General features: G+C 38.8%; 2 protein-coding genes across 3 annotated transcripts; both read left to right on the top strand.

Annotated features, from left to right (window-relative positions):
• Positions 1-1,004: 1,004 nt before the first annotated feature.
• LOC104937491 (L-amino-acid oxidase-like) lies at positions 1,005-5,523 on the top strand. 2 transcript variants are annotated; one of them, XM_027287583.1, is made up of 8 exons: positions 1,005-1,180; positions 1,494-1,555; positions 2,043-2,266; positions 2,781-2,890; positions 3,102-3,303; positions 3,660-3,728; positions 3,888-4,024; positions 4,309-5,523. In XM_027287583.1, exons 2-8 carry the CDS (start codon positions 1,516-1,518, stop codon positions 5,108-5,110), a joined length of 1,584 nt encoding a protein of 527 aa, XP_027143384.1. In that variant the 5' UTR covers positions 1,005-1,180; positions 1,494-1,515; the 3' UTR covers positions 5,111-5,523. The 2 variants fall into 2 exon arrangements, with proteins under 2 accessions (XP_027143384.1, XP_027143385.1); XM_027287584.1 differs by having other exon boundaries at positions 1,497-1,555.
• Positions 5,524-6,233: 710 nt separating this feature from the next.
• On the top strand, positions 6,234-10,252 carry LOC104937478 (L-amino-acid oxidase). Its single transcript, XM_027287585.1, has 8 exons — positions 6,234-6,292; positions 6,715-6,770; positions 7,193-7,416; positions 7,543-7,655; positions 7,975-8,176; positions 8,601-8,669; positions 8,772-8,908; positions 9,094-10,252. The coding sequence occupies exons 2-8, from the start codon at positions 6,740-6,742 to the stop codon at positions 9,893-9,895; spliced, it is 1,578 nt and encodes a 525-aa protein (XP_027143386.1). The 5' UTR covers positions 6,234-6,292; positions 6,715-6,739; the 3' UTR covers positions 9,896-10,252.
• Positions 10,253-14,048: the final 3,796 nt, after the last annotated feature.

The raw sequence follows: 14,048 nt of genomic DNA on the forward strand, positions 1-14,048 counted from the left end.
AGAATCCATATGTTAAGCTTGATTTTCCTTTCCAAAATACACCATAGCAGTTGCAGTTGACTGTTTATGTGCCTTCAACTTTTTAATCCAGATATCTTCTCATGCGTTTGGTCATCTTTATTACTGGTGATAAAATTGTCAGGCCCGGACTCAAAAGAGGACTCAGATGCAGAGTTTGGCGGAGAGCTGTTTTATTCAGATCACAAATATCCTCGACTGAGTGAGGCTATGAAAAAAGGCCTAAACTAGGGTAAACAGAAAATCACTCCAAAGGAGGAAAAAACTCTAAGCTACTCTATTTAAGATTAACTAACTCAAAATCACTCTCAACGAGGAAAAACAAAACGCTATACTTAAGGCGCTCCACGAGGCTGAAAAACGCTAAGGAAACAAAAGGGCTAGACTATAAAGTTACAACAAAAAATGACTCTTTCGAGGAAGGAAAACAAAAGAACACTAGAGCTATGACGCTAGGACTGTGGGCTATGAAAATAAGGCTTAGGTGAACGCTACGAGAGACGAAACACTTCGGCACAGGACAAAGGTAGACGCAGACAATATATACACAGGGTAATGGGGAACAGGTGGAAACGACCAGACCGGTGACACATGAGGAAGGGCAAGTGACCTGAAACGAGAGGAGAGTTATCTTCCAAAATAAAACAGGAAATGACGAGACATAACAAAAACCCAACTTGACCTCACCGCGGTGTGACAAAAATGTTAGAAAGCTAGCTTGTTTGCACCATCTCGAATGGAACAGTTCAGTTTATTCTGGAGATGTATTTGTACCACTGGCTCCTTTCTCATAACTGTCTGTAATCAATTCCTCTTCATGCAAATCACAGATATGCTACCGAACTATACATCAAAACCATTGTTAGAGTGAAAGTGTCTTCTCATTCTGAAAAGCAGAAGTGTTGGAGGTGCGGCCTCTGGAAACATGACAGAGTGAATGACAAGTCTGTGGTTCACAAAGAAAATCCAAGATGAATCAATGCTCATTCAGATCAATCTGAGAAATTATTTATTTCCTCCTTTTGGTTAATTTTTGGCAGGGTTCTCATAAAGAAAATGTTGGTTGGCTGGTCACACCAGTCAGATGAGAAAATTAAATCCCAGCACTAGAAGAAAGTATAAAAGAAGCCAAGATTTCATTTCAGACATTGCTGCTTTAAGGGTAAGAATCACTTGATCGCTTGATTATAAGTATATGTTATATAATTATTAAAAACAGATTTGAGATACAGTGTTTTATTATGGCAAAATGAAACATGTAAATTTAAGGGTTTGGTGCCTTACATGCAAAAACAGATGATTGTATCACTATATATATCTTTGTATCTGTTGTTGATCTTATTTTGAATTTTTTGAATAATATCGTCAGTAAACGGCGATAAATGTAAAGGACAAACTGAGACACGGTTTTGTCAGACAGAGAAGTCATGTTGTCCACTGGATTTCTTTTCTTCATGTCCTTCACGTCTTCAAAGAAGGGAAGACTTCATAACTGAGATGGATCTGCAAGAGGCGAAATATGGAATATGGAAAATTTGTGAGTATTTCCTGCTAAAATGAAGAATGCAAACAGTTATTTTAAAGGATCAAGTCTCGATTTTTTGTTCATGTGAAATATTTTATTGTTATTGTGGGTTTGGGTGTCTATGAATGAAGCTGAATGTTAATGTGAGAGTACAATATGAGCTGAAAGAGCACATTTCCTCTCATCGGTTCCTTGATTTTGTGGCTATCAGACATTCCGACCAAAGATGTTGTTCTGCTTTCACAAGTTCACATCATTGCCCGGGAAAGATTAGACTATAGAGAAAGTCCACTGTAACTTTCAAAAACAGACAATCTGTGGACTGTTGGACTAAACCTCTCTTCCTAACAGCAGAAATGAATTATCTGTAAATCTGATTTATAAAATAGGGTAAAATACAGTCAGTTCCTCATGTCAAGTGACAAACTCTGACTCTATAAACTCTCTTAGGCAACTGTGCTTCTGGTACCCCAGGATTAGTAAATGTCTGTGTTTCCAGTTGCCGTCAGTGTGCTGCTGCTCACACTGTATCCTGGCCATGCTGATGCTGTCAGCTTGAAGGAACATCTGTCTGACTGTCTGGAGGACAAAGACTACGAAGAGCTGCTGCAGACTGCAGAGATTGGACTCCCATATGTGAAAACACCTCATCATGTTGTTATTGTCGGAGCTGGCATGGCTGGACTGACGGCTGCCAAGTTACTGCAAGACGCAGGACACGAGGTATGTGCAATAAGCTGATGTGCTGTACATATTAGTTTGTGATCTTAAGCTGTAGTTGTAGTACTATCAGCAGCAGTATTAAGAACAAGAGCAGTAGTAGTTGTAGCTAAACCAAAAGTAGTGATACATATCCTACCTTTAAACATTTGATGATTGGATTTACTTCTATGTGTATGGAACAGTTTTGGTAACAACATCATACTTTCTCGTTCTCTTTGTTTATATGGCCTTGGTCTTCTTTACTGATCTCAAGACATGGTTCTAGGGTGCCCCCTGCTGACATCAGCAATTTATTCATGAAACAGAAAGGTCACACTGGTTGACTCTTGACAGACTGATGCTGATGTTTGCAACAGATGACTTATGAATAAGTTTGTGTCACCACATTTTCGTCTGTCAATTCTAAATCCCACTGAAAACACATTTTTAACCATGTTCTTACAGTTTAATGAAGGTATTCTACCTTTCTCTAATGCATTGCTTTCTTCTTGATTTTTCTTTTTTTTTTAACAAGGTTACTATATTAGAGGCAAGTGGTCGTGTTGGAGGACGTGTGGAGACCTACAGGGATGAAGAGGGCTGGTATGCTGAACTTGGAGCCATGCGGATCCCAAGTTTTCACGAGTGAGTATATGTAATTCTTTTAAATGAGCATCTATATATAAACAGGTGCACACAACCCTAACCTTCTCCACCTAAAATAATTATCTATTATCTATTAAAGAATAAAACAACGTAAAGCAATGTACCTACCTAAATGTAACTAAAACCTTAATAATTATGTATATAAATGCCCTGAGTAATGACACCTTGCTAATTCTGCAACCATCAACAGGATCGTCCGCTTGTTTGCAAAAAAGCTGGGGGTCGAGCTGAATAAATTCGTAATGAATGACCCCGATACCTTTTACCTGGTTAATGGGGTGCTGGAGAGGACTCATGCAGTGGAAAAAAATCCTGATCTACTGAAGTACAATGTGGAAAAAAATGAAAAGGGAAAGTCGGCCGACACACTGCTACAGCAAGCTTTGCAGAAGGTATGTTGGACAAAGTTAAGGAATGACTGATGAAGTCAAAGGTCACTGACTGAAAATAACGAGCCTGCTGCTTTAGCAATTCTGAAACTTCAAGTTAGGTTCCTGGTAAACTTAATAAAGTTGCATAAATTCAAGTTTTATGTTAAAAAACAAAAACGGCTATTATTCAAAAACTGCAAAAAAGCAAGTCACTTGAGCAAATCCTGTTCGCTATATGTATGTTTACATGCAGTCTGCTTACCAATAACTCCTAGGAAGTTGTCATGATGGTAAAGTAATGGTTTTTGTGGTTTGCTTTTTGTGTCAGGGTTGTCATACGTACATACATGTTTTTTTCGTTTTTTTTTTTTTTGTAGGTTAAAGATGAAGTGGCGGCTAATGGTTGCTGGGCTGCACTGGAAAAATACGACCGCTATTCTGTGAAGGTAAAACACAGCGTGATCTCATGAAATCAGTGTGTGTTAAGTAAATTAAATGAATAATGTGACCCTGGTTAGCCTGAATGACAGAAATAAATCTTGGGGTCAGCTTTAGGTTATGTACAATATTATCACCGTGACAGCATGACTTTGTTTGTTTAACAGGAGTATCTAAAAGAAGAAGCAGGTCTGAGTTCAGAAGCACTGAGAATGATTGGAGACCTGCTTAATGTAGAGAGCCTCATGTACACAGCGCTGAGCGAGATCATATATTTCCAGAGTGACATCAATGACCATACTTGGTGAGGCCGTGCATTTCAAATGATTTACATCAATTTAATCATTTCTAACTTTTTTTGTTTTTTGTGTATCATGACACGTCTGGGAAAGTTTTTCTTTGCAGATGACACAATTTTATAAAACAGTTTTGTTTTCAACGTTTATCTTACCTTCCTTTTATTGTGCTGATGTGTATTGGTTCTTCTTTGTTATGTTTTGTTTGTTTTTGTCTATTTGGGAGTTAAGCTACATACTGCTGCATAGAATAAGAGATACATAATAAGAATCTATTTGTCTTTTTGTTTAGGTACGATGAAGTGACTGGTGGATCAGACCTACTCCCCAACGCTTTTCTGACTGTCCTCAATGTCACTCTTTTATTAAACTCTCCAGTCAAACGCATCAGCCACTCAGATAAAGGTGTAATTGTATCATACCAGACAGACAAACAGTCTCCTCTAACTGACCTTCATGCTGATGTCGTCCTGGTAACAACCACAGCAAAGGCAGCTCTCTACATTGACTTTGAGCCATCTCTTTCCATCCCAAAGATGCACGCCCTGAGGGCAGTCCACTATGAAAGCTCCACTAAAATCATCCTCACCTTTAACGAGATATTCTGGGAGAGGGATGGCATCCAAGGAGGAAAGAGCATCACCGATGGGCCCTCTCGTTACATCTACTACCCCAGCCACAGTTTCCAAACAAAAAAGACTGTTGGTGTCCTCCTGGCCTCCTACACCTGGTCTGAGGACGCCCTCCTCTTCACAGGTGCGAGCGATGAAGACCTGAAAGAGTTGGTTTTGAGAGATTTGGCAAAGATCCATGGTGAGCGAGTCAAATCGCTCTGCACAGGGGTAGTGGTAAAGAGGTGGAGCGTGGATCCTTACAGTTTGGGTGCCTTTGCTCTCTTCACACCGTACCAACATTTAGAGTACTCTAAGGAGCTCTTCAAGAGTGAAGGCAGCGTGCACTTTGCTGGTGAACACACAGCCTTCCCTCATGCTTGGATCGAGACCTCTATGAAATCTGCAATCAGGGCCGCTACAAACATTAACACAGCGGCACGCAAAGAGTCAGCTGGAACGCGACAGCAGGACGAGCTCTAGGGTTTTATATCCCGCTCTTTTAATTGGTGATTGTAATGCTTGGCTAAAGAGTGAGGCTTATTGTGATGGGTTTTTTCCAACATGGGACTCGCTGTGCTGCATGGCTTTATCTGTGTTTACTTAACTATCTATCTATCTTAGTCTTAAATAAACTATTGTGTTCAGAATCAGTTAAATATCCAAAATGAGACACACTCTATGGTCTGGTCAACTGAATTTAAGCAACCGAATATTATGGTGCTAATGAAAAGAAAGGTACACTATGTCTCACTGATGCAAGAGAAATGTATTACATGTTGAAATGACACTTTGATAAAATAATAATCAATAAAATAGTATGTACAATATGAAGTGTTTGTTTCGTAATGACTTAAGTGAGAAAATGGTAATGACAAGAAAATAAACAACTTTATTCCAATATTTGTGGCTAGTACTGGGACCTTTCTGTGCAGAGTTTGCATGTTCTCTCCATGTCAACACTACACTTAAGCATAAATAACACACACACACGTGTTGCATTATACTAAGATGCACAAAATAATGCATATGCCACCACAGTGTCTAAGAAAACTTCAAACAGAGTCCTGCACACTCCAAAGAACCTCCGTCTCCTCAGCAAGTGAGGAAGACTTTGGCCATTTTTTAAATATTTGACAGCTGTGTTGTCTGACCTGTCCAGTTTTACTGGCGAAAGATGGTTGATGGTCTCATTCCCAGCAGAATCTGCTCCACAGCTTTTCTATGTATTCCCAGGCAAGTGCAGAAGCTACAATTACAGCCGGTTAGGAATCACTTCACAAGAATATGATGATATGATAGTATATACTGCAACACAATATGAATCTTACGGCCAGTGATCTTAATATCTCTGTATGAATCCATTATATGTGATGTTACAAGTCAATTAGCTGAATACAGGACTTTAGATCAACGTGATGAAATTGCTTCATTTGTCAGGTATTCACTTTCATTTTACAAACAATGTTAATACATTTTAAATGAAAAAAAATAGTGGTCAAATATTGAAACAGAAAACAAAAACTTACAGGAAGTCAGGCCCTTGTGAGGTCAGGTCAGGTGAGAAAAAATTCCGGGTTTTGGCAAAAAGGGCGGTATATAAGAAAGCTGTGATTCCTGTCATTTACAGTCACAACATCAGAGGCTGTTCAAGCTCCTGAAAAGGTAGGAATCAATCATCTATCTAATCTATTATTAATATCCGACTGTGAATATATCTATATATTTATCAACTCTTCTAATGAAATCATTCCAAGAAATATGTTAAAAAGAAATAATGTAAAATGAAATAAACTTAAAATATAATCTGCAATAGTAGAAATGTGAAATATAATTAAAAAATACTGGATGTTTAAAATGTTCAGCTGATATTATGAATTTTGTCAAAAGATAGTTTTCACTAACTTTTTGGTGTTTCTTATTAAAGGTTGCAGATTTTTCAAATATTTTCTGAACCATACCACCACAGATCATTAGCTAAACGTACAAAAACCATCTCAAATTTAAACTGCTGTCAGGAATTTCCACGATGTAAACATGTTGTCTCGTTTCTCTTCCTCATCTTCACGATCATCACGCCACCAAAGACAGGACAAAGACTTCCAAACTGAGATGGATCCACATGCAGTCAAGTGGAAATTATGTGAGTATTTTGCAGTAATAATGTGGTTTCTGCTATTTAGACAAAGTATTGAAACCACTGGACACTTAAAAGGTTTTCCAGTATGTGGTGTATGTACATTTTGCTGACGTCGGTTCCTTCATCTTTTTGTGAATGTCAGTGAGGAACTGGTGCAGTGTCTTAGTTCTGCTTTCAAGCAGACTTTCCTTACCTCACCGACCATGACATCATTAAAAAATGTTTTCAGTCGCCACGTAACCGCACCAAATGTTTAGTATGATAGATCATTTACAAAGTTAAACAACAAATTGTGAGGTTTCAGTTAGCTTTGGACTTCTTCTCAATTTGTAAGTATTCTGAATTAAATATCCCAATAACAAGTAAGGTTATAGATCTTTTAATAGGATTTCGCTGTTAGAGTGAGTGCTGTGTTTTGTTTCCAGTTGCTGTCAGTGTGCTGCTGCACACACTGTACTACAGCAACACTGCAGCTGTTAGCCTGAAGGAACACCTGTCCGACTGTCTGGAAGACAAAGACTACGATAAGCTGCTGAAGACTGTGCAGAATGGTCTCCCGCACATAAATACATCTCATCACGTTGTTATTGTCGGAGCTGGCATTGCTGGATTGACGGCTGCCAAGTTACTACATGATGCAGGACACAGGGTAGGCAACAGTTTGATGAAGTAAAGCTATTTTAATTCTGACTGAGACACAAATATGTTGTAATTCCGTATATATATCAGATGGTCTTTCAAATCAGGATGGCTAAGTCCTTTATCTGTTGACAAGGTAACCATAGTAGAGGCTAGTGGTCGTGTTGGAGGACGTGTGGAGACCTACAGGAATGAAAAAGAAGGCTGGTATGCTGAACTGGGAGCCATGAGGATTCCAAGTAATCACTCGTAAGTAAACATTTATTTTACCCTCAGGAAAAGAGGAATGTCTTGTTACAACAGTGTTCAATCTTTCAACTAATGAGCAGCAATGGCTATCTACAAGATAACCCTCGAGCATCATCAACAGAAAATCAGACAGTCTTTGACAGGAAATGTTTTGGGGGTGCACAGTGTGAAAATGCCCAAGCGATTAGCAATGACTAAGTATTAAAGGATGCAAAAGTCTGGTTACCATCACTTAAGGGCACACCAATGGCAGCTTCACCACAATGTTCAGACTTTTTTTAGTTTTGAGTCACAAGCTTATCACCTCATCTCCTCATAGCATCGTCCGCTGGTTTGCTAAAGAACTGGGGGTCAAGCTGAATCCATTCATTATGGATGACGACAACACCTTTTACCTGGTCCGTGGACTACGGAAGAGGACGTACTCAGTTAAAGCAAACCCTGACATCCTCAAGTATGAGCTGCCAAAAAGTGAGAGGGGGAGGTCACCCGACCAACTGCTACAGCGAGCTTTGCAGAAGGTATTCTACAGTATGTGAGAGGGAAGGGTCTATTCCAGCGTATCTGACACCAGTATGAGCTGAAACACGTCTAAACAGAAAGCAACAACAGTTTTTTTTTTTATATTGCTTTAATTGTCACGCAGTTGTATCTGCTGTTAATCTGCAACTTATCCTGGTGCAAGTTGAAATACAATCATTGAAATGCTCTTGAAATAATATTTATATGTAATCTAGATGTATTAAAAATGTACTTTGTGTATTCCACCAGATCAAGTCCAGTGCTTAGCTATTTTATTTCCTTCAGCGCTCCAAGGTATCTACCGCAGAGTCTAAAGAAAAGAATATGAACAATTTTAGTGGAGCTATGGTGTTGCGTATAGGTTGGGGATGATTTGGTGTGTGCACTCTAAATAACACTGGGTGTAAATGATCTTTTCTATAGGTGAAAGATTATGTGGTGGCACATGGCTGCAGAAAAGCGCTACAGAAATATGACCACTATTCTGTGAAGGTAAATCATAATGTGCTCTCAAGACATTCTACTGAAATATAAGACAAATGTGCAAATGGATGAAACACTAAATGTGGGAAACATTTATTTGTTGTTTCACAGGAGTATCTGAAAGAAGAAAGTGGACTGAGTCCAGAAGCTGTGACGATGATTGGAGACTTACTCAACGAACAAAGCCTCATGCACCTGGCGCTGACTGAGTTGATCTACATTGAGAGTGACGTTAGCGACAGCACCACGTAAGAATGGTGGATTTACAGATATGAAATTAAATTTTAAAGGTGTAACAATGGTGTTGTTAAAAAAATGTTTTTTAACAGACATCTGTAATCTGTTTGCGTTGACATAATACTTACAAACTAGGTGATCGATTTGTGGTGTGTGCTCAATTCAGAGACTAAAAATGTGTGTTTTTGTTCTGAAGGTACGATGAAGTGACCGGTGGGTCAGATCTCCTAACAAAAGCTTTTCTCACTGTCCTTGATATCCCCATCCTCCTCAACTCTCCAGTCAAACGTATCAAGCACTCAGACAAAGGTGTAATTGTATCGTATCAGACAGGCCGAGATCTCTCTTTGACTGACCTTCATGCTGATGTCGTCCTGGTAACAACCACAGCAAAGGCAGCTCTCTACATTGACTTTGAGCCATCTCTTTCCATCCCAAAGATGCACGCCCTGAGGGCAGTCCACTATGAAAGCTCCACTAAAATCATCCTCACCTTTAACGAGATATTCTGGAAGAGGGATGGCATCCGAGGAGGAAAGAGCATCACCGATGGGCCCTCTCGTTACATCTACTACCCCAGCCACAGTTTCCAAACAAATAAGACTGTTGGTGTCCTCCTGGCCTCCTACACCTGGTCTGACGACTCCCTCCTCTTCACAGGTGCAAGTGATGAAGACCTGAAAGAGTTGGCTTTGAGAGATTTGGCAAAGATCCATGGTGAGCGAGTCAAATCGCTCTGCACAGGGGTAGTGGTAAAGAGGTGGAGCGTGGATCCTTACAGTTTGGGTGCCTTTGCTCTCTTCACACCGTACCAACATTTAGAGTACTCTAAGGAGCTCTTCAGGAGTGAAGGCAGCGTGCACTTTGCTGGTGAACACACAGCCTTCCCTCATGCTTGGATCGAGACCTCTATGAAATCTGCAATCAGGGCCGCTACAAACATTCACACAGCGGCACGCAAAGAGTCAGCTGGAACGCGACAGCAGGACGAGCTCTAGGTGATTGTAATGCTTAGCTTAAGAATGAGGCTTATTGTGATCTACTGTCAGACTCTGAACTGGATCAACTGGTGTTTTTAGTAGTGAAAGGTGGATTGATGAGACTAGACAATCATTGAATTAAAGGAAATAGAGCCAGTTTGACAAAAGGATGATTGTTCCACCAGAATCTTGTTGTGATTATTGTGAGTCTGCAGCAACTTCTCTAAAAATTACAGGGTTGCACATTTGATTTTAATGTATAGAGATTATTTTTTTGCTCAGATCATTGACTAATGTTCACTGTACTGCACTGTTTGCTATCTGATCAGCAAAATATTTTGTATCTGCAATGTAATAAAAGACATTAAACTGAAACGACTCTTTTAGATTCAATGCCGATTGCCTAACAGCTTTCACTGTATACAGAGCTCACTCATTTCAAGTAACATTGTGGGAAATGGGTTTATGGGTGTTTTTCTCATTCTGTATTCCCATTTTTTCAAACTTACCTTCAATTCAATTCCTCATTCAAAGCTTAACTTTTGAACAAAACACAACATTGTAGTTGTCGAATCAATTTAAAATGCATTTTCTTACTGTAAAAAAAAGAATTTTAAAAATCAAACTGAAAGTGTTTTCTCATTCTGGAAAGCAGAAGTGTTGGAGGTGCCACCACCAGAAACGTGACATGAGAGTGACAGAGTGAATGATACGGAAAAAAAAGACGAAAAAAAAAACTCCGCTCTCGACTTTGAAACTCGAGATCACGACTTTAAAACTCGAGATCTCGACTTTGAAACTCGTGATCTCGACTTCCTCGTCTTTTTTTGTCACCTCGGGGGCTCCGTAGAATGACAAGTGTGTGGTCAGTAAAAAAAAGTCCAACATGCATCACTGTTTGAAGGAATCCTTTATTTTCTGCTTTCAGTTCATTTTTGGCAGAGTTCCCGTGAGATAACATGACCCACAGCCTTGTTCGTTGGTTTTTCACGGGGTGCTGATAAATCCTGAAGAGGTTTTGCCATTTACATTTAAGCCAGTCAGATAAAAAGAAATGCCAGCATTAAAAGAAAATGTGTAAGAAGCCACAATTTCATTTCAGGCATTTTTGCTGCTTGAAGGGTAAAAATCATTTGTCATTTTATTTGATAATTGAGCTTGATAATCAGATTTACTTCTTTTCCTAATTCAAATATTGTGTAAATAAATATATGTTCTATGCTATTCTATCAAAGACAAACTGACAGAGAAGTCAGGAATATCTAGGATTGAAACATGTTGTATTTTTCTCTTCCTCTTTGTCCTTTTCATGTCTTCAAAGTGTAGGGATTTTTTCTAGTTTACCCTCATGTGACCTAATGTTCATGTATCTTCCAACTTTAGGCAAATGTGTTTCTATCTCAATATTGCAGAGTCATCCGTTCCACAGCCCAAGAGGAAGCGCCCTTCTTGCTTTGCGCCCATAGTGCAACTACAAACATACACATGTCACCGGTCAATGGAAATTAAAATTAAAAAGAGAAATTAAACCCTCACATGCCAGGGTGTGGAATACGAGAAACAATGCGTAATTCAGGAAGTCACATTAAAACTAGAAGTATAAAACTACAATGCTGAGCCAAGCCAAAAAACTGAAAGGATCAGATGTCTACTTGAATGAACTTCTGGCAAGAAAGAATGCGGACATTGCTTGAAAGGCATGCTACATGAGACAGTGCGCTGTAAAAAAGTGCTGCACTAATACATTTAATACAAGACATTACAAATTGTATAGACAAAAAGTCTGCATGCTAAGTATTTCTAGATCTGAACACAACCTTCCCTCATGCTTGGATCATATAAAGCAGCATTGTTGAATTTAGAGTCAGCTAGAACTAAACATTACGAGGAGCTCTAGGTTTTTAATTCCAGCATATTTGCTGGTGGAAAAAGATGATTTCATGTTCCTAGGCAAAAGTATAATTAGATATGATTCACTTCCGCAGTGGTTTTGTGGATAATTGTTAATAACAGGAGTATGGGCACCACCAATGTTGTGACATGGTCATTTCTTCATGTGATTAAATCTGTGCTAAATAAAAAGAACCGTCCTCTACTTTAAACATTTTGAATTGACTGTAAGAGAGCAAGCCTCTAAAATCACCAGTATATGCAGAAAACACAATTGAGCAGATTGTCATTAAATACAGATTTTTTTATTATTATCACACTTCTTTTGGTAGAAACTGTTGACATCAGCTGTGTTTAAAAACATCACAGCACAGCATGTTACAAGGCACAAGCAATACAATTTGTACATTCAACTTGTCAATTTTTGTAATGTTTAAACAATGTGATGCATGCTCCTATAGTTTACTTGTCCACTCTTATTTAATTAAATCTGCACTAAGATTAAAATCTCTTCCAAGAGAGACTTGAGAACAAGAAGCATTGACGACAACACAAAGAAAAATAAGAAATTTATAAAATAGTTACACGAATCACACAAAAAACCCCATTTGAAATTAAATAAATTATCCAAATAAAGGTGCTGACTGGATCCAAAAATAGTTCTGATTGCATAGATGAACCATTTTTAGTTCCACAAAGAACATTTCGGCAAGAGGCATTCTGCAAACGGTTCTTCTTCCCCAAAAGTGGTTCTTTGAAGCCAGGCCCAATTTTATTGAAAGTCACAGAATCAAAACAATAACAACAATGTGCATGCAAACATTAAAAACAGAATACATAACCCATATATACAACCCAAACAGATGAGGGAGTTTAAAGTTAGCAGTAATTGAACAATTTGCCCATTCTGGTTCTGGAATAACTTCAGACTGATCACAATTAATTAAAGAAAATCCATTGACATTCAGAGTGTGATAAAGTGTGTGTTAAATGTGTTGTAATGAATTGGGCCTAGAACTGATCCCCATTGCACATGAAAAGTGGTACTAAAAGTAAAGTTATTAAGTTAAGAATTTACATATGGGGAAAACACTACACACAAGAGATACACCGAGGCGAAACGGCGGCGGCCGTAACACAGGTTAGAAAAGAATCTGTCGCACCGAATTCACCAATTGTACCAGCAGGGTTAACCATTACTCAAATGATCTGAAAACCAGAAATAAATTAACAATGATAAAGTTGTTTTTACTAACCAAATATGTTTGATTCAACACTTAAAAAAACGGCAAAACAAGTAACAGTAAAACTGTTGTAAATACATATTTCTTTGGTAACAAACAACGAAGATGTGGTAGAAGTTAGTGTTTTTTGGCAACGTGAAAAGACCTTAAAATCACTATGAGTCTCTTTACTCTTCGGTAAATTGTTCCCCAAAAACAGCCTCTGTCTGGCCTCTGTGTACTGATGGTCATTATGTGATGTCAAAGCACTTGAACTCACAATGTCTTTGTGTCTTTGTATTAAGCCGCTAGCTTAGTTAAGCTCATTTTACATGCTTTGATACACTGGGAACGATTTTCAAATGATGGGCACTCTCAGGCACTATGGGGTCCAGAGCATTAAGGAATATAAAATATTATAATGTAAATGCAAATGAACTGCACTGATTTTTGTTTTTCTTGATACACTAACCTTTCCTTTAACTCACTGTGTCATTCACACTTATTTCAAATGATCGAATTCCACATGTACTAATATGATTTAGTCTTCATCCGGGCACAGTGTTGTGCTTACAGCCTGGTAGTTTTCCTGTTCTATGTAGAAACAGCAGAGGTAACACCAGACTGCTGGGCAGACAGATCAGCGCTTTAACATTTATCATAAAACACCGCAAACTGCAACTTGTTGTTGGTAAGAAGGTCACCAAACTGCAAACTACATTCCCTCCAAACCTAAACATCAGCACTCCCATTATGATTATGATGGTGTTGAAAGCCCTCTGTTTTGATTGGTCAACCTTCAGCTTCTTTCTACCCCCCTCACCTGGTCGTGGGCGAATCAGAACACAAAGAACAGGAAGGCTGCAGGAAATTACAGCTATTATAGCGAAGATCAACAGAGAGAAACCGGGGATAAGACCGTACTGAGGGTAGGGTTTCATCATAATCATGAAAACTATCGCTCCAATGCCCTGCAGCCAAATATACCCAGTGATGATATTTCTGATGCGGATCCTGGTCACCTGTTTCAGTTTCAGGTAGGTGATGGGATGAACAAC

This window comes from Larimichthys crocea, chromosome XIV, assembly GCF_000972845.2.
Source record: "Larimichthys crocea isolate SSNF chromosome XIV, L_crocea_2.0, whole genome shotgun sequence".
Classification (NCBI taxonomy): Eukaryota; Metazoa; Chordata; class Actinopteri; family Sciaenidae; genus Larimichthys; species Larimichthys crocea.